The sequence below is a fragment of the Ptychodera flava genome, unplaced genomic scaffold, assembly GCF_041260155.1.
Source record: "Ptychodera flava strain L36383 unplaced genomic scaffold, AS_Pfla_20210202 Scaffold_35__1_contigs__length_1935909_pilon, whole genome shotgun sequence".
Classification (NCBI taxonomy): domain Eukaryota; kingdom Metazoa; phylum Hemichordata; class Enteropneusta; family Ptychoderidae; genus Ptychodera; species Ptychodera flava.
The window spans coordinates 485,458-507,910 of NW_027248357.1; the positions used below are offsets into that span (position 1 = coordinate 485,458).

General features: G+C 37.3%; 1 protein-coding gene across 1 annotated transcript in view; it reads left to right on the plus strand.

Moving 5' to 3' along the window:
* The window catches only part of LOC139127705 (small G protein signaling modulator 1-like), a 276,762-nt gene that overhangs the window by 225,337 nt on the left and 28,972 nt on the right, over positions 1–22,453 (plus strand). Inside the window, 1 exon segment of the mRNA XM_070693601.1 lies at positions 3,971–4,067. Coding sequence (XP_070549702.1) covers positions 3,971–4,067 — 97 coding nt within the window.

Below are 22,453 nucleotides of genomic sequence, written 5' to 3' on the forward strand. Positions count from 1 at the left end.
GGATGTGTCATCTGCAAGCGTCTAAAGGGAGACTTGCAAAAGCAAAGAATGGCAGATCTACCTGTTGACAGAGTCACTCCACAATGTGCCCCCTTCACGTACACAGGAGTTGATTGTTTTGGACCATTCTTTGTGAAAAGAGGACGGTCACAAGAGAAAAGATACGGATGTCTGTTCACATGTTTGACCATGAGAGCAATTCATATCGAAAAGCTGCATTCCATGGATGGAGATTCATTTATCAATGCCTTAATTAGGTTTATTGCGAGGAGAGGTAAACCAAAGAAGATCCGCTCGGATAATGGCAGTAACTTTGTTGGAGGGAATAAAGAACTGAGAGAATCAATCAAGAAGTGGAATGATAGTAACAGCACTAGACAAGAATTGTTAATCCGTGAGATAGAATGGGAATTCAACCCACCCACTGCCTCACATATGGGAGGAGTCTGGGAGCGACAAATTCGCACTGTGCGATCCATCCTAGTATCCTTGCTAAGAAATCAAGTACTGGATGATGAAAGACTGGATACAATATTTGCAGAAGTAGAGAATGTGGTCAATAGTCGTCCACTTACAATTGTATCAGATGACAGTAAAGATGCGCCTGCATTGACACCAAATGACCTGTTGCGTCCTGGTGAAGGCCACATGTCACCACCAGGTGTTTTTGGTACTAGGGATGCCTATGGAAAACGCTGGAGACATGTGCAGTTTGTGGTAAATGAGTTTTGGCGCCGTTGGGTTCAGGAGTATCTCCCTACTTTGATAAACCGTTCAAAGTGGATCTCCAGAAAGCGAAACATCCAGGTTGGTGATGTGGTTATCCTCCTTGATGAATCACAGCCTCGAATGCATTGGCCATTGGCTCGAGTAAAGAGGGTTTTCCATGCCAGAGATGGAGCTGTGAGATCGGTTGAAGTGAAAACTGCTTATGTAGACAACGTGTGCAGACCTGTAGCAAAGATCTGCCTACTAGAAGCTTCAAGGGAAGAGGACTGATGAACAGTACACCTTTCTTTCAGACTTGAGACAGTCACAGTTCGTTGCTAACTATTGCAAGTGTTTATATCCAAATTTAAACATTTCTTGTTCAAAACTAAATTCATATATCTAAATTGTTGTCGTTTGTTCATAGTTTATTAAAAGTATTGTAATACTTTGGAAATGCTTACCCCTAAGGACGCATTTGGGGCGGCGGTGTTACGGCCAAAATTGAGCCGTGCAATTTTGTTTGTTTCAATGAGCATTCAAAGTTAAATTTACATAACGCAAAATGATTTGTCGCTGATATCTACGTTCTCACGCTGCCAAGTACGGACTCAGAACATTACGTCATCGATATCATTGTTTATGTAGTCGTTTAATGTCAGTCCACTGTTCGCTCATATTCCGCCAAATTAATATTCGTTGATTTAAACTTTCAATCGTTGATATTTTGATAGTAAAATCATTCAGTTACTGATACACTAAATACCCTTTAAGCTGCGCGCGAATATCTTTGTTAGAATCGCAGCTTTGTCTGGGACGAATATCAGTATTCATGATATAAAATAGGTTCAATGTGGAAGTTTTTTGGAAAAACATGGAATTGAAAGTGCGCAACTGGTGGACAGCAATTTCAAGGGCCCTGTAACGGCGACAGTGGACACCACAGATGTAGAATTTGTTGTCTGACCACAGAAGTTGCAGAATAAAGTCGGTATGTTGATAACTTCAAGGCTGTGTTATGTCTAACATTGATGGACGCGTGAAACAAACGATGGTTTCGACCGTATCAAGGACTTTGACCTATGTCATACATATTTATGTCAATTTGTCTTGAGATACAATCCAATATGGCTGCCATGCGGCCATTTTGTTACGATTTTTTCATGTCCTTAGCCAAAACTCAGGCATGTCTCGACCGATTTTATACGAACTTGGTACAAGGACATTGACCTATGTCATACATATGCACATTGACTTATTTTGCAGCCATTTTATTATGATTTTTTCCTGTACAGAGCCATAACTAAGACATGTTTCAACCGATTTTATTCAAAATTGGTACAAGGACATTGACCTATGTCATACATATTCATGTCAATTTGTTTTGTGATACGATCCAATATGGCTGCCGTGCGGCCATTTTGTTACGATTTTTTCATGTTCTTAGCCAAAACTCAGGCATGTCTTGACCGATTTCATTCAGACTTGGTACAAGGATATTGAAGTATGTCATACATATGCACATTGATTTTTTTGTGATACAATCCAATATGTGGCCATTTTATTACGATTTTTCTATGTACAGAGCCATAAATCAGACATGTTTCAACAGATTGTATTCAAAATTGGTACAAGGACATTGACCTATGTCATATATATGCACGTCAATTTGTTTTGTGATACGATCCAATATGGCTGCCATGCGGCCATTTTGTTACGATTTTTTCATATCCTTAGCCAAATCTCAGGCACATCTCGACCGATTTTATTCAAACTTGGTACAAGGACATTGACGTATGTCATACATATGCACATTGATTTGTTTTGTGATAGGATCCAATATGGCTGCATGGTGGCCATTTTGTTACAACTTTTTCATGTCGTAGTCATAACTCAGACATGTCTCAACCACTTAATTCAAAGTTGTTACAAGGACATTGACCTATATCATGCATATGCACATTAATTTGTTTTACGATTAGATTAAATATGGCTGCATGGTGACCATTTTCTTACGATTTTTCATGTCCAGAACCATAACTCAGACATTTATCAACAGATTTTATTCAAAATTGGTACAAGGATATTGACTTATGTCATACATATGTACATCGATTTTTTCACGATATGATCCAATATGGCCACATGGTGGCTATTTTGTAGTTTTTTTTCATGTCGAGAGCCATAACTCTGGCAAGTCTAAACTGACTTTATTGAAAGTTAGTACATGGACATTGACTTATGTCATAACATTGCATGTTGATTTTTTAAGACAGTAAGATCAAATATGGCTGCGTGGCGGCGATTTTGTTACGATTTTTTCATGTACAGAGCCATAACTCAGACATATTTCCACCAGTATCCTTCAAACTTGGTACAAGGACATTGACCTATTTCATACATATGCTTGTCAATTCGTTTCATGTCATGTAGCAGTATCATGTCAATCACTGAATTTTCGTAATTAGGCTGATATTTCAAGAGATACTGCATCGAATCTCATGAAACTTTGTACAGATGTTAAGCTCACATTGCTTTAACAGTGAAAAAGACATTTTTCAGTGTCATTTTAATTAATTTGTAATTGCATATGTAATGAACTTTCCTAATTAGAGTGATATATCCACAAATGCAGCGTCAAATTTGATGAAACTTGATACAGATGTTGATCTCATAGTGTTGTAAATACTGCATCAAACTTTATGAAATATGGTACCGGTGATAATCTGTTAGTGTTAGGATAATATGCAAAAATGTTTTGTAACATCCTGTTGATTAATTCCTAGGTGACTCATTTAATGACCTTTAGGATGGTGGCCTACATTGGTTTATGTTTTCATCACCATGGAACTCATTCTTGGCCATTGAGCGCCATCTGTATCAAAGTATTTTTATCACAGACCTAATTAATGAAGAGGACTCTATCCTCTCTGAGGACTTGTAATCAAAGTACCCATTAACAAGTGGGGACTGTGTCATCAACGATTACTTGTTAAAATGACTCATGTCTGTGTATTAAAGCTCCACTCTGATTTAACCAAAACCATGGCATGTGGTATTCCAATGAGCTATATTGATGACCATTTATTTTCACAATTTTAAGGCCTCTGTGGGATTTGTGAAAATTTGTCGTTCATAAAAATTTCCAGGTTCACAGTATTTTTAGTTTTGAGCACATTTCCAAAGATACTCAGGGTATTAATGACTATTTTTGCATGTGGCAAAGTTGTGATCTGACATTGGAATATTTTCTTTTTATCAGATCCTAGATTCAGAGATGTTTGAGCTGATGCATCAGAATGGAGACTACACGCATTTCTATTTTTGCTATCGTTGGTTTTTGTTGGATTTCAAAAGAGGTAGGTGGTGTTTTGTTAACATTTGAAAGAAACAGCTTTGCACATTTGATAATTGTGCCTGATTGTTAGTCCCTACAGTACCAGATGAAGTGCAGAGCAGGAACTAATGAATTGGGCTCTGTGCGTGCCTATGTGCATGTGTCCTTCCGTCATTGAGCAGTAACTAGTGTTTGGACAACTGTGGACAACTTCCACTTAGCACCGTCCAAACCATGAGGGCTCTTAAACATAGATACAGCCTCTCTACAATGTCATCACGGTTACTCTACTCCACTGGGGTAGGGTAACCATGATATCATGTTTGATGCATCACCTAACAACTTTTATCATATTTTGTCTTATTGTAAACGTAGCATACATAATCACCTTACTTGACTCAGTGATTTTTTTCTGACCAAATATGCTAATATTCCCCTAGAGGTCTCATATGGGCCACCAAATACCCTTTAAATGATCAGCTACATTTCTTCGACCAACATTACCACTTAGAATGAATAGTTTAAAATTATGGTAATTATGCAAAACATTTTATCTTGCTGCACAATTTGTGGTATAATTTTTGCCACTAAAGGTTCATTATGGCAACACTGGATAATGCATTTCATGAAGTCAGTCACAGAAAACTTGCAAGAACTGTTTTAACTCATGTCTCTACTGTTAGGGTGACCCTTTTTTATTTGTTTCTCATCTCCGAGGAATACTCCAGCAGGGCAGGCGGGCGAAATAAAAAAACAAGACCAAAAAAAAAATCTATTTGTTTCAGTTCAATGTTTTGTCCATTCAGTCTGTACAATTTTTAAGTACAAAAAATGTGTATTTGTTTTAGTTCAATGTTCTGTCCGTTCAGTAAGTGCAATTTCTTATCTTTCAGTTCAGTGTTCTCTCATTTTAGTTCTTACAATTTTTAAGTTCATTGCAGTGTTTCATCTAGGATGCTACACCAGGACAAGTCCCCCTCTACAGGAATTTTGAGGGGAATTTAAAATTGGGGGGGGGGGGCTTTAACTGAAACATTTACACATAAGTTTTAATGTTGCAATGATGTCACGTGTGATACACATACTACAAGCCATAAATCACTTGCTTACACAATCCAAGCTGCTTGCTGCAAACACCATCCTCTATAAGATTTTTTCAAAAGTCAAGAAATTTGAGTATCACTGTTGTGAATTTATAGGGCTGCCAAGAGTGGTGCATGGCTCATTAATATTCATAAGCATTAATATTCCTGAAAAAATTGTAGCATATTTTGTATGCTACAGTATTCTGTATGTTTGTTTGTACATATTCTGTATGTTTGCTTTCTTAAGGCTTGAAGTACATTCAAGCATAATAACAACAGCTAACCATTTCCACTGTACCTGCAAGGGATTTTTTTTCATTTTTAACTGAACTGTGTGCACTTACACAAAGCAAGAAAAAATCTTTAGTAGTTATAAAGGAATGTTTAGTAGTTCTGAAAAAATAATTTTCTTGTTTGTCATGTTTTTACTGTGCTTATGTCATCCCTAACACTGTAAAGTTTGGATCGACATTGCCCTATACAAACCAGTTAGCTGTCTTTTTCTAGTGACTTAGCTGGTCTTGTAGTCTTGTGCGCAGACTCAGTAGAGTTAAAACGAACAACTTAGGAGGTTGAACTGGTCTCAGCTATGTTTTGAATGCGGAGTTTCTCGATGTCAGATTTTGTCAGCAATTTGAATGGGGAAAATAAAAAACAGAAAGGCTGGTTGTCACCGACAGTTAACTTTAGGGTTTATTTGCCTGAAAACCAAGTCATTGTTTTTCATTTAATTCAAAAACTGGACCCATTGACATCACAGCCTTCTTGTGACTTTCATTGCATGCAGTCCCGTCACAGTGCCAATGCCATTCACTCCGGGACTGAACTGAACACGAACGTTTCTGTAACAGTAAAGTCCAATTTTTGTGTCAATTTTTGCTACCAGAATTTTCATAGTGTTGTGGACATTCATACCATGTACAAAAACTTCAGTTGTCTCCTTTACTCAATCGTATAGAGATAAATGTGACACAGAAACCTAATCGAGCTGGGGCAATGAACTTTTGTGAACGTAACTCTCAACTGGCTGACAGGCTTTCATATGCAAAATCAACGTACAGAAATTAACCCGTGGTATTTTTTCAACAGCATTTTATTGAAGCAGTTCAAAAAGTATCAAAATCGAACTAAAATTAGTTCCTTTCATGTTATGTTCTTGCTACACTATACAATACCTGTTACCACACTATTAACAGGTCATATGCATCAAATGCATCAAAGTGTGACACTCTGATATTTGATATGCCATTCAAGCCAGCTCAGTGCAGTGTCGCACGAGAGGGCCGCCCCTCCTATGTACAATTGCGGCGCCCAGCACACCAAAGAGGTAGCTGTGGAAACGCAGCTATCTGTTGGCGGGTAGCGTGCGTCGCTATACGGGGTGAACTTTGAACCGCATAGTGACGCAGGTTATCCCTTGCCCAGACACGACATAGCAACAGCTGCGCGTTTCCACAGCTAACCAAAGAGGGGGAATCGCGCAACAGCGCAGCCAAGATGAAAAGTACATGCTAGGATGATCGCCTCAGAGGCGGCGCAAATTAAAAAAAGTTTTTTATTTTTATGTCGTAGCTGAAATTTATAGTCAGTCGGGAGATGAGAAACACAGAAAATAAAAATGTCGCCCTTATCAGATGAAAAAAGCTTATCCCAGAGGCACACTGCCAAATGTAGCAACATCATGACCAACAATGATACATGTATTTAGCCAAGCAGATATTATTGAGCAACAAAAGGAAAATAAATGCGGTCTGGTACATAGATTTGGCTGTAAACCAATCAGTACAGTATGGTTGAAAACCATGTGACCCAATGGAAACCAACCTCTTTGCGATATTTCTCTTTCCGATCTGTTACCATATCTAGCTTTGCACTTTATTGGGAAACATCAAAAGGTCACAGAAACAGCTCTCCAGCCAAGAGTTTTGAAAAGTATTTCGACTTCCTTCACAATTGTTAGGGTTTTTAGTCGCCATGGACACCGTCCAGGGGGACTTATAGGTTTGGTTATAGTCCAGTGCGTTTGTCCATGCGTGCGTGCGTCTTTCGTCTGCGTCCGTTCACGCAGATATCTCAGAGATGCCTGAAGCGATTTCATTCAAACTTGGTACAAGGATTACTTCATATGTCATACAGATGCACGTCGATTTGTTTTGTGATACGATCCAATATGGCCGCCAGGCGGCCATTTATTACGATTTTTAGCTCCCATAGCCATATGTATATATGGCAATGGAAGCTATTCTTATAGGCTAGGGAAATGTCTGTATGTATGTATGTCTGTATGTCTGTATGTCTGTAGTCTGTATGTCTGTCCGTCAACATCAAAAACTCCAAAACCGCTGTACATTTCATCTTGATATTTGGTGTGTACATGGATGATGGGCTGTAGATGAGATTTTGTTCAAATGAAGTTGTCATTGCCAAAAATATGCAAATTAAGTGAAAAAATGTAAAAACAGTCAAAATTGAAAAAACTCAATAACCACTGAGCAGATTACATGAAAAATTAGCATGTAAGTACTTTGGGCTGACATGAAATGATTGTGCGCATCTTGGGTCAGTATCTTGGACTTGCTATTTTTCATGAATTTTTTTGTAATTTTCTCCCATTTTTGGTCAAAAATCTCCTGCTCTGAAACCACAAGTCCGATTGATTTGAAACTTGGTATGGAAGTGCATAGGAGTGACCTTTCCCAAATTTGGGCAAATCGTGGTGAAATTTGCATATTTTTAGTTTACACGTCCATAGACTCCCATGTATAAGGCAGATCTCCATAGACTCCCATGTATAAGGCCACAAAAAATAAAAATTTAGTTTCTCATCGTATTCATATTGCAAAAGGATGCAGTGACACAATTTTTAGTCCCCACGGATGAAGTCCAGTGAGCTTATAGATTGGGTCATGTCCGTCTGTTCGTCCATCCGTGAGTCCATCCGTTCACGCAGATATCTCGGATATTTTGACAAAATGTCATGTGACCTTGATGACCTTTGATCTCAAATATACATATTTGTCCATAACTCAGTAACCACAAGTGCTACCACCCTTCATATATGGTATGATGGGACAGCTTATGACGCCACATATTGTACCTCATTAATTATGCACATATCTAATTTTGAGCGAGCCAATAGAGCTAGAGGTCTGATTTTTGGTATATAGGGATAACTTAGCAAAACAATTTTTTTGACAAAATGTCACGTGACCTCGGTGACCTTTGACCTCAAATATACATATTTGTCCATAACTCAGTAACCACAAGTGCTACAGCCTTCATGTATGGTATGATGGGACACCTTATGACGCCACATATTGTACCTCATTACTTATGCGCATATCTAATTTTGAGCGAGCCAATAGAGCTAGAGGTCTGATTTTGGTATATAGGGATAACTTAGCAAAACAATTTTTTTACAAAATGTCACGTGACCTCGGTGACCTTTGACCTCAAATATACATATTTGTCCATAACTCAGTAACCACAAGTGCTACAGCCTTCATGTATGGTATGATGGGACAGCTTATGACGCCACATATTGTACCTCATTATTATGCGCATATCTAATTTTGAGCGAGCCAATAGAGCTAGAGGTCTGATTTTTGGTATATAGGGATAACTTAGCAATACAATTTTTTGACAAAATGTCACGTGACCTCGTGACCTTTGACCTCAAATATACATATTTTCCATACCTCGGTAACCACAAGTGCTACACCCTTATGTTTGGTATGATTTGGACACCTTATGACGCCACATACTGTACCTCAATAATTATGTGCATATCTCATTCTGAGCGAGCCAATAGAGCTGGATGTCTGATTTTTGGTATATAGGGATAACTATAGGAGAGAAATTTTTTGACCAAATGTCATGTGACCTCGATGACCTTTTACCTAAAATATATGTTTATGTCAATAAATAAGTAACCACAAGTGCTATGTCCTTTGTATTTAGTAGGATGGGAGACCTTATGACAACACACGCTTTACCTCATTAATTATGTACACATCTAATTCTGGGCAAGCGAATAGAGCTAGAGATCTGATTTTTTGGCATATAGGGATTAATTAGCAATATAATTTTTTTCAAAATGTCATGTGACCTCGATGACCTTTGACCTTGATTATACATATATATGCATATTTCAGTAACCACAAGTTCTATACCCTCCAATTTTGATAGGATATTAGACCTTAAGATGTCACATCTTGTACCTCATTTATAATGCGCATATGTATTTCTTGGCTGGCCAATACTGCTAGAGGTCTGATCTTTTTTCCCGATTTAGAACCATAACTTAGACATGCCTCATGTGTTTCAAATTGGGAACAACGACATAGACCTATGTGCCCATAGATCTCAACATATACACTCCAGTGATACTTAATGACCATATTTTCCTGCCCCATCAAGACTAATACTCCTATTACAAGTGGGGACTATGTCATTGTAAATGACTTGTTGAGTTAATGGTTGTATCACAGTATTCGATATATCTAATTCTGTATTTTTTCCATTTTATATTCTGAATAATTACATTAAACATATTTCACTGTCTCCAGTACATTTCATTTAAGTATTTTCACTTCATGCACTTTATCCCTTTCACACATGTTCAAATATCTGACCAGAGAACAAACACTAAATAGTCCAGGATGGGAGCTACAGTGTCATTGACGCTATTTTTCATGTACAGAGCCATAACTCAGGCATGTTTCAACCAATTTATTCAAAGTTGGTACAAGGACATTGACCAATGTCATAGATATGCACGTCAATTTGTTTTGTGATACGATCCATATGGCTGCCATGCGGCCATGTTCGTATGATTTTTCATGTACAAAGCCATAACTTGGGAATATCTCCACCAATTTCAAGTCCCATACCGACTACTCTGTTTCTCGCGTTTGCGTGCCCAACTAACCTAGCCAGGGACGTACTTTATCGGGAATTTCTCTCAGATGTCCAGTCCTCCATCCAACGATAACAGCAAACGCTTCTTGGGGTTATTTGAAATCAAAACGCAAATTAACTCTGAACTTCTTTGAACTTTGAATTTAATGGTAGGCTCATTCTAACTCCAGTTCCGAGGCTGCTCAAATGTTTGCAGAATTTTTTGCCTCTGTGTTCACTGAAAACAATGATACTAATCTGCCCGAGCTAATTGACAGATTGTTTTCCTTTCTGTTCACTGAAAACAATGATCCTAATCTGCCCGAGCTTAATTATCCATGTTTTGGACAATTAGTACATGTAATATATGTCCGGACAGTATTAAGAAAGTCATCGCTTCTCTAGACTTGAACAAAGCGAGTGGCCCGGACGGTAATCTCTCCGCCTGCATCATTAAACACTGTACCGATGTTCTTGTTGTTCCCTCCAAATTTTATTCCAAAAATCTCAATTTGTCTGTGGCAGTTTCCTTCTCAGTTTTAAACAGACCAATGTTGTCCCGTGTTTAAATCTGGTGGTCAATCAGCAGTGAAATTTACCGGCCGAATGCTCCTTGTTGCCTCTTTTTAGTCCCCGCGGACGAAATTCGGCGGGGACTTATAGATTGGGGTCCTCTCTGTGCGTTCGTCCGTCCGTCCGTCCGTCCGTCCGTCCGTCCGTCATCAACAGTTTCTCAGACACTGCTGAACCAATTTCGTTCAAACTTGGCACAAAGGCATAGCACTATGACCTACAGATGCACGTCGATTTATTTTGTGATACGATCGAATTTGGCCGCGAGGCGGCCATTTTGTTGCGATTTTTCATGTCTTTGGACCATAACTCAGACATCCTTGAGCAGATTATGTTCAAACTTGGCACAAAGGCATAACACTATGGCTTTCATATCCATGTCAAATAATTTTGTGATATAATCCAATATGGGCGCGAGGCGGCCATTTTGTTGCGATTTTTCATGTCTTTGGACCATAACTCAGACATCCTTGAACAGATTCTGTTCAAACTTGGCACAAAGGCATAACATATGGCCTACATGTGCATGTCAAATTAGTTTGCGATACGATCCAATATGCCGCAGGCGGCCATTTTGTTTGCGATTTTTCGTGTCTTTGAACCATAACTCAAACATCCTCGAACTGATTCTGTTCAAACTTGGCACAAAGGCATAACCTATGCCTACACATGCATGTCAAAATATATTGCGATACGATCCAATATGGCGTGAGCGGCCATTTTGTTGCGATTTTTCATGTCTATGGACCATAACTCAGACATTCTTGAACCGATTCTGTTCAAATTTGGCACAAAAGCAAAACAGTATGCCCTTCATATGAACACCAATTTATTTTGTGAAATGATCCAATATGGCTGACAGGTGGCCATTTTTTTGCGATTTTTTCATGTCTTTGAACCGTAACTCAAACATCCTTGAACCGATTTTGTTCAAACTTGGCACAAAGGCAAAGCACGTACTATGGCATGCATATGCATGTATCAATTAACCTTGCGATAGGATCCAATATGGCTGCAGAACTGCCATTTTTTGGAATTTTGCATGTCTTTGAAGCATAATTCAAAGGTCATTACACCCATTTTGTCCAAACTTGGCACAAAGATCAAGCACTATGGCATACATGTCAATTTACTTCGTGACATGTTCCAATATGGCTGCCAGATTGTAAATTGTTTTCCAATATCTCTGCCCAATGGTCTTTTTTGGATTTTTTCATGTCTTTGAGGCTTAATCATATGCAAATATTCCTTAACCAATGTTGTTGAGACTTGGTACAAAGATAAAGTACTATGGCATACATATGCATGTCTACTAATTTTGTGCTATGATCCATATGGTCAATAGACAGCCATTTGATTTCAATTTGGTGTGATTTTTTTATGTCTTTGAAACATAAACATAGGTCACTGTCCCTCGATGGACTGATTTTGTTCAAACGTGATACGAAGATAAAATACTATGGCTGCATTCTTGTGCACATTAAATGTTTCATTATATGATCCGAAATGGCTGATGGCTGATTAAAACATACCCAATCCCATAGCATTTCGAAAATTCCACCAAACCATGTGTATAGTATGTGCCGTCATGACACTAGAGGCAGTGAGGGCATCGTTATGTGTGATGTAATCAAAAGTTCCTTCAGTGGTCATTACCGGCAGAGATGAGTCATTTATTGAACGTTCCTCAGATTACTTTATTATGCAAGTCACAGGCCTGATGCACCCGTTGCATCAATGTCATTCCACAGCGACCTAGACCACAGCTACCTTAGACACCAAAGATTGTAACAAAATGACAAGCGGGGGACTGTGTCATCAACGATGACTTGTTGCTAAGATCTCGAGGCAGTTATTGTTCCTCATATCTATCAAACATATTAAACCAAATATTTCCATCGACCAGCAGGATTTGTCAAAAAACAGATCCACTACAACTAACTCAGTGGATTATACAGATTTCATCTCTGTTTCACTGAACAATAAACAACAGGTAGATTCAATTTACACGGACTTCAGCAAGGCTTTTGACAGTGTCTGTCACACACTTCTCCTGTACAAAGCCGCCAAATTCGGTATATGTGGTAATCTGCACAGTTGGCTGGCTTCTTATCTTCATCTTAGACGACAGAGGGTAGTGTTTGGTAGTTGCTCGTCAAAATGGTACATTGCTTCGTCAGGTGTGCCCCAGGGTTCACTCTTGGGGCCACTACTTTTTGTTATGTTATTAAGATATTTCACTGTTAGATATTTCTGCAAAGCTCAGCTTGTATGCCGACGATGCCAAGATCTATCGCACCATCACATCCCTCGCTGACTGTGTCATGTTACAGCAAGATCTTGACAAATTTGCACAATGGTGTAACAACTGGAAACTGTCACCTAATATCAGTAAATGTAAATTTATCAGTTTTACACTTAAGAAAAGAATCATTTCTTCTCTTGATTACTCCATCAATGGTACCCCTCTTCAACGGGTCTCTGTTGTCAAGGATTTGGGCATTTACCTTACTTCCAACCTTAATTATTCTTTTCACATCAATAACATTGTTTCTAGAGCCTTCAAATCTCTTGGTTTTATTAAGCGTCTCTGCCAGCCATTCAATGACATTTCAGCAATTATTTCTCTGTATTTTGTTTATGTAAGATCTATTCTAGAGTATGGCTCTGTTGTGTGGTCACCCCACCAGCAGGGCCTGTCAGAAAAAATCGAGAGAGTACAAATTAATTTGTGAAATACATTTGTCGCAAACTCAATGTTCACTGCAGTAAATCCAGCTACCCATTTTTATTGCAGAATTCTGAACATTCCTAAGTTACACAATAGAAGACTAACCCTTGACATGTGCTTTTTGTACAAAATAATTCATTCACATTATGATGCTCCAGATATTCTAAATCAAATCTGCTTTTATGCCCCAGTAGAATTTACGCAGGAAACCCCTTTTTAAACCAGACTTGTGTTCTGTTAATTGCAGAAAATTCTCGACAGTGCCAGATGCATGTCTGTTTTAATGATATCTCTTTTAAATGTAATATAGAGATTTTTTTCTACGCTGTGTAGTTTTAAAACTATTTATCCAGTCATTTAACAGTTCTCCTTTTTGATACGTGTATGTTTTTTTTCAATTTAATATATCGTGCTACTTTTATGGTTGTCTTGTATATTTGTCTTGTGTTTGTGTGACTTTTTGTTGCGCAGATCTGTTAGTGGGTTTGCCCGTTGATCTGTTTAATCAAATACATAAAATAAAAAATTTTTATTTAAAGTTTGGTACACAGGACATTGAACCATGTCATACATACTTATGTCAATTTGTCTTGAGATAGGATCCAATATGGCCTGCCATGCGGCCATTTGTTATGATTTTTAGCTCCCATAGCCATATGTATATATGGCAATGGAAGCTATTCTTATAGGCTAGGGAAATGTCTGTATGTATGTATGTCTGTGTGTCTGTATGTCTGTATGTCTGTCGTCAACATCAAAAACTCCAAACCGCTGTACATTTCATCTTGATATTTGGTGTGTACATGGATGATGGGTGTAGATGAGATTTTGTTCAAATGAAGTTGTCATTGCCAAAAATATGCAAATTAAGTGAAAAAATGTAAAAACAGTCAAAATTGAAAAAACTCAATAACCACTGAGCAGATTACATGAAAAATTAGCATGTAAGTACTTTGGGCTGACATGAAATGATTGTGCACATCTTGGGTCAGTATCTTGGACTTGCTATTTTTCATGAATTTTTTTGTAATTTTCTCCCATTTTTGGTCAAAAAATCTCCTGCTCTGAAACCACAAGTCCGATTGATTTGAAACTTGGTATGGAGTGCATAGGAGTGACCTTTCCCAAATTTGGGCAAATCGTGGTGAAATTTGCATATTTTTAGTTTACACGTCCATAGACTCCCATGTATAAGGCAGATCTCCATAGACTCCCATGTATAAGGCCACGAAAAATAAAAATTTAGTTTCTCATCGTATTCATATTGCAAAAAGGATGCAGTGACACAATTTTTAGTCCCCACGGATGAAGTCCAGTGAGCTTATAGATTGGGTCATGTCCGTCTGTTCGTCCATCCGTGAGTCCATCCGTTCACGCAGATATCTCGGATATTTTGACAAAATGTCATGTGACCTTTATGACCTTTGATCTCAAATATACATATTTGTCCATAACTCAGTAACCACAAGTGCTACAGCCTTCATGTATGGTATGATGGGACAGCTTATGACGCCACATATTGTACCTCATTAATTATGCACATATCTAATTTTGAGGGAGCCAATAGAGCTAGAGGTCTGATTTTTGGTATATAGGGATAACTTAGCAAAACAATTTTTTTGACAAAATGTCACGTGACCTCGGTGACCTTTGACCTCAAATATACATATTTGTCCATAACTCAGTAACCACAAGTGCTACAGCCTTCATGTATGGTATGATGGGACACCTTATGACGCCACATATTGTACCTCATTAATTATGTGCATATCTAATTTTGAGCGAGCCAATAGAGCTAGAGGTCTGATTTTTGGTATATAGGGATAACTTAGCAATACATTTTTTTGACAAATGTCACGTGACCTCGGTGACCTTTGACCTCAAATATACATATTTTTCCATAACTCAGTAACCACAAGTGCTACACCCTTCATGTTTGGTATGATTGGACACCTTATGACGCCACATACTGTACCTCATAATTATGCACATATCTAATTTTGAGCAAGCCAATAGAGCTGGATGTCTGATTTTTGGTATATAGCGATAACTATAGGAGAGAAATTTTTTGACCAAATGTCATGTGACCTCGATGACCTTTTACCTAAAATATATGTTTATGTCAATAAATAAGTAACCACAAGTGCTATGTCCTTTGTATTTAGTAGGATGGGAGACCTTATGACAACACACGCTTTACCTCATTAATTATGTACACATCTAATTCTGGGCAAGCGAATAGAGCTAGAGATCTGATTTTTTGGCATATAGGGATTAATTAGCAATATAATTTTTTTTTTCAAAATGTCATGTGACCTCGATGACCTTTGACCTTGATTATACATATATATGCATATTTCAGTAACCACAAGTTCTGTACCCTCCAATTTTGATAGGATATTAGACCTTAAGATGTCACATCTTGTACCTCATTTATAATGCGCATATGTATTTCTTGGCTGGCCAATACTGCTAGAGGTCTGATCTTTTTTCCTGATTTAGAACCATAACTTAGACATGCCTCATGTGTTTCAAATTGGGAACAACGACATAGACCTATGTGCCCATAGATCTCAACATATACACTCCAGTGATACTTCTTAATGACCACATTCCTGCCCCATCAAGACTAATACTCCTATTACAAGTGGGGACTATGTCATTGTAAATGACTTGTTGAGTTAATGGTTGTATCACAGTATTCGATATATCTAATTCTGTATTTTTTCCATTTTATATTCTGAATAATTACATTAAACATATTTCACTGTCTCCAGTACTTTTCATTTAAGTATTTTCACTTCATGCACTTTATCCCTTTCACACATGTTCAAATATCTGACCAGAGAACAAACACTAAATAGTCCAGGATGGGAGCTACAGTGTCATTGACGCTATTTTTTCATGTCCTTAGCCATGACTCAAACATGTTCTCGACCGATTTTATACAAGCTTGGTACAAGGACATTGACCTATGTCATACATATGCATGTTGACTTGTTTTGTGATACAATCCAATTTGCAGCCATTTTATTACGATTTTTTCATGTATAGAGCCATAACTCAGACATGTTTCAACAGATTTTATTCAAAATTGGTACAAGGACATTAACCTATGTCATACATATGTACGTCAATTTGTTTCATGATATGATCTAATATGGCTGCAGGGCAGTCATTTTGTTACAATTTTTTCATGTCCGAGCCAAAACTCGTCAGTCTCAACCAACTTTATCACCAATTTTATTCAAATTAGTACAAGGAAATTGACCTATGTCATACTATGTACGTCAATTTGTTTCATGATATGATCCAATATGGCAGTCATTTTGTTACAATTTTTTCATGTCCTTAGCCAAAACTCGGGCACGTCTCAACCGATTTTATTCACCGATTTTATTCAAACTTGGTACAAGGACATTGACCTATGTCATACATATGCACATTGATTTGTTTTGTGATACGATCCAATATGGCCGCCGTGTGGCCATTTTTTTACGATTTTTTCATGTCCGGAACCATAACTCAGACATGTATCAAGCAAATTTATTCAAAGTTGGTACAAGGACATTGACTTATGTAATACATATGTACGTCGATTTGTTTCACGATATGGTCCAATATGGCCACATGGTGGCAATTTTGTTATGGTTTTTTCATGTCGAGAGCCATAACTCTGGCAAGTCTAAACTGATTTTATTCAAAGTTGGTACATGGACATTGACTTATGTCATATGCATGTTGATTATTTAAACAGTAAGATCAGATATCGCTCCAGGGCGGCGATTTTGTTACGATTGTCTCATGTACAGAGCCATAACTCGGACATATTTCCACCAGTATCATTCGAAGTTAGTACAAGGACATTGACCTATTTCATACATATGCTCGTCAATTTGTTTCATGTCATGTAGCAGTATCATGTCAATTATTGAAGTTTTGTAATTAGGCTGATATGTCAAGAAATACTGCATCAAATTTCATGAAACTTAATTTGTACAGATGTTAAGCTCACATTGCTTTAACATTGAAAGAGACATTATCAGTGTCATTTAATTAATTTGTAATTGCATATGTAATGAACTTTCCTAATTAGAGTGATATATCCACAAATACAACGTCAAATTTGATGAAACTTGATACAGATGTTGATCTCATAGTGTTGTAAATACTGCATCAAACTTTATGAAATATGGTACCGGTGATAATCTGTTAGTGTTAGGATAGTATGCAAAAATGTTTTGCAACATCCTGTTGATTAATTCTAGTTGACTCATTTTAATTACCTTTAGGATGGTGGCCTACATTGGTTTTATGTTTTCATCACCATGGAACTCATTCTTGGCCATTGAGCGCCATCTGTATCAAAGTATTTTTATCACAGACCTAATTAATGAAGAGGACTCTATCCTCTCTGAGGACATGTAATCAAAGTACCCATTAACAATGGGGACTGTGTCATCAATGATGACTTGTTCCTCCTGCCACTGAGACTTCTTGGTGGTTGTTTGTTTACACAAAGTCATGGGAATTTTCATCTTAGGACAAGTGACTTTTGGTTTTGGACCAATAAAAAACATTTTGGTTCAAAGCTGCTAAAGTTATCAAAATTTCAGATACCTCTTGAAGCAGCGTAGTTTGGCCTAAGCTTTCAGTTATCAATGGTGATGTAAGACCTTTTTACAGAAAATAGGGGTGAATTAGTGAAAGGCCATATTCTTCCGTGATTGTTAGTCGTCCGGGGGGACTTATAGATTGGGTCATGTCCGTCCGTCCGTCTGTCCGTCCGTGCGTCCGTTCACGCAGATATCTCAGACATGCCCAGGTCATTTTCTTTCAAACTTTGCACAAGGATAGTATTCTACCCATACAGATGCACTTCGATTTGTTTCACAATGCAATCAAATTTGGCCGTGTTAGAGGACGTTCTAGTTTACACCTTCATAGACTCCCATGTATAAGGCAGCTCTCCATAGACTCCCATGTATAAGGCCAAGAAAATAAAAATTTAGTTTCTCATCGTATTCATATTGCAAAAAGGATGCAGTGACACAGTTTTTAGTCCCCATGGATGAAGCCCAGGGGGCTTATTGATTGGGTCATGTCCGTCTGTTCGTCCATCCGTGAGTCCATCCGTTCACGCAGATATCTCAGACATTTTGACAAAATGTCACATGACCTTTGTGATCTTTGACCTCAATATACATATTTGTCCATAACTCAGTAACCACAAGTGCTACACCCTTCATATTTGGTATGATGGGAGACCTTATGACGCCACATACTGTACCCTATTAATTATGTGCATATCTAATTCTGAGCAAGCCAATAGAGCTGGATGTCTGATTTTTGGTGTATAGGGATAACTAAAGGATAGAAATTTTTTGACAAAATGTCATGTGACCCCGATGACCTTTTACCTAAAATATATGTTTATGTCAATAAATAAGTAACCACCCACAAGTGCTATCCTTATATTTAGTAGGATGGGAGACCTTATGACAACACATGCTTTACCTCATTAATTATGCACATATCTAATTCTGGGCAAGCGAATAGAGCTAGAGGTCTGATTTTTGGCATATAGGGATTAGTTAGCAATACAATTTTTTTCAAAATGTCATGTGACCTCGATGACCTTTGACCTTGATTATACATATATATGCATAACTCAGTAACCACAAGTTCTATACCCTTCAATTTTGATAGGATATTAGACCTTAAGATGTCACATCTTGTACCTCATTTATTATGCGCATATGTATTTCTTGGCTGGCCAATACAGCTAGAGGTCTGATCTTTTTTCCCGATTTAGAACCATAACTTAGACATGCCTCATGTGTTTCAAATTGGAACAACGACATAGACCTATGTGCCCATAGATCTCAACATATACACTCCAGTGATACTTCTTAATGACCACATTTCCCTGCCCCATCAAGACTAATACTCCTATTACAAGTGGGGACTATGTCATTGTCAATGACTTGTTTACTACAATTTTTAGCTACTATAGACTATAGTCTATAGAAGCTATTGGGATGGGTATCAGTCCGGCGTTCCGGCGTCAGTCTGTATGTATGTATGTATGTATGTATGTATGTCTGTATGTATGTATGTCCGTTTGTGAGGCGTCCGTCCACACTTGAGAATCGCAGTACTTATTGATTTGATATTTTTTGTGTAGATGAAAAATATGATTTTGAGAAACCAACTTTTTTAAAATTTTTGATATTGTTGAAAATATGCATATTAGCGTAAAAAAAGGCGTTTTTGGTAAAAAATCTTCTTCACAACCACTTGTCAGACAGCTTTGTTATTTGGTATATAGGCCCTAGGGATGACCCAACTTAGATTTCTTCAAATTGTGATGAAATATGCAAATCTGTATTTTTTAGCTCACATTTGGTATACCAATGTGAGGTAATCGTATAAGCTGAGTCAGTTCATTTGCATGCCATTGCATGTCTGTATGTATGTATGTATGTAGTATGTATGTATGTATGTATGTCCGTCAACGTCAAAAACAGCTAAACTGCAGCACCTACTGTCTTTTAATTTTGTCATTTTTGGTCAAGAAAACTTGTTCTCAAAATTACTTGTCTGATAGCTTTGTAATTTGGTACAAAAGTCCCGAGGGGTGTTATTAGATAAATTTTCAGCTCAAAGTGTTGGGAAACCCCCAAATTTTTATATTTTAGGTAATTTTCTTTTGTGACCTTAAATGACCTACACCAACCCAGGATATGTTGTGAGAGAGTTTTGAAGGCTGTGAACATAATTTTGTCATATTTAATATCAATTTGTAGTAAAATGTGATCCAGAAAACAAAGCTGAGGTAAATGTTTTCATTGCAAACCAATTTTTGCAACTTTTGCATGTAAGACACACAAGAACTGATGAGAAATTTGGATCCAGGATAATTCCAGATGTCGTAATCCCCCCACAGTGGAAGGCATTTCACTATCTGTAACTGATTTAAGTGCTGTTTACATCGAATGATAGCACTCATAGCATTAATTAAAACATCCCCAAGGTTGTAAATACATTTCCTGCCATGCAGCTGGTCTTATGTAAGGGGTGGAACATTTGATATTCCAGAGGGGGGTAGGGGATAAAAGATTGATGAGGTAGCGTTACTTTTTACCAGATCCCTTGTCATTTTTTCCCACTCTTTATTTTTTCCCCACTCTCCCACCTTTTCTTTTTGTCAAGCTTCTCTGGCTAATTTTTTTGTTGACATTTGCTTATGTATGTAGGATCTGCTTGTCCCATTGCTATAGAAGTTGATATGCATGTTCCTAAATATGACCTCCAGTACCTTAGCAAGTTGCAGACCTTGCTTTTGTCATTCTTGATTTTCTGGTTTAAATATTTCTTGAATTTACCAGTTCAAACCAAATGTGAGCACACTGTCCTTGACGGTATTTTTAAGGAATTTTTTGTCATTTTTTGGTCAAAACTTTATTTTATCAAAACCCCTCGTCTGACAACTTTGATATTTGATATACAGGTTCCTACAGATGACTAAATAGTTATATTGAATATATGACGAAATCTGCAATTTTGTATTTTTGTGCAATTTTTGCCATTTTTGGTCAAAAAATGTGTTTTTTAAAATCTACTCGTCTGATGCCTTGGATATTTGGTATACAGGTTCCTAGGGGTTGTCTAAGTGTGATATATTGAAATTTGATCAATCTGCAATTTTTAGCTCACATTTGGTATACCAATGTGAGGTAATCGTATAAGCTGAATCAGTTCATTTGCATGCCATTTGCATGTCTGTATGTATGTATGTATGTATGTATGTATGTCCGTCCACGTCAAAAACAGCTAAACCGCAGCACCTACTGTCTTAGTATTTGGTGTACAGGTGCACCTAGGGGTGGAGATGTGAATTTGTTCAAATGAACTTGTCAGTGCCAAAAATATGCAAATGAGGGGAAAAAAGGAAAAACCCTGCAAATTGCTAAAACTCTGTAACTGTTGGTCAGATTGGGTTGAAACTTGGTGTGCAGGTTCCTTTAGGCATTCTAAATTAGGTGTTTAAAATTTGGGATGAAATTTGCATGTTTCTATTTTTGGGGTAATTTTTTCAGCTTTTAGTCAAAAAATGTCTTTCTCTGAAACCACTCATCTCAGTGATTGCTTTGAAAGTTGGTATACATGTTCCTCAGGATGACCTCAGTCAAAGTGTATACAAATTGAATTGAAATTTTAATATTTGTAATTTTTAGGCAATTTTCCAAATTTTTGGTCAAAACTTTTTTATTGAAAAATTACTAATCTGATAGCTTTGATATTTGGTATACAGGTTCCTAAGGTTGATCAAAATCAGTTTAATGAATATCGTGAAGATATCTTGAATTTTGTATTTTTGCTGAAATTTTTGGTTATTTTTCTCATTTTAAGTAAAATTTCTTCTTCTCTGAAACAGCTAGCCCAATTGCTCTCAAATTTGGATTGGATGTTTGCAAGGGTGTTACCCTTCTAATTGTTGAAATTACGACAAAATTGGAAATATTACTGTTTTGGGGCAATTTTTGTCAATTTTGGTCAAAAAATCTTAAAAAATATATTCTTTTTAACCCTTTGCGACCCAGTGCAGCCTTGTTGCAACATTGTTGCAAAGCCCAGCTGAAAATTTGCATACCAGGGTCCCAAAATCCCAAAACTTTTCAGCATTTTGCACTGCACTGCCACTGTACACACATGAAAATAAGTATTGAATACGGTGCATATTTTAACCAAATTATTTCTTTTACAGGCAAGATAGGAATTCCTAGAAGCTGCTGAATAAAATTTTTATAACACTAGAGTTTGAGTTTTTTGCATGGGTGATGAAATTAGTGTGACAGAAAATGATTAAGTTGAATGTTTGAAAATGAAGTGTTTGAACTTCAAAGTGTGCAAAACAAAATTTTTTCGACCAAAAAAATAAATTATGATGGCAATTTTATCATGGAATAAATTATTTTCAAAGTTTGAGTGCTCACAATGCAAACAGCACACGCTCAATTCTTACCTGAGGCTGGAGGGTAACTCATCCGCGCGTACTAACTTATGAAAATTACAAAGTCAAAGTGAAATTGATGAAAAGCTCATAAACGTTTATGA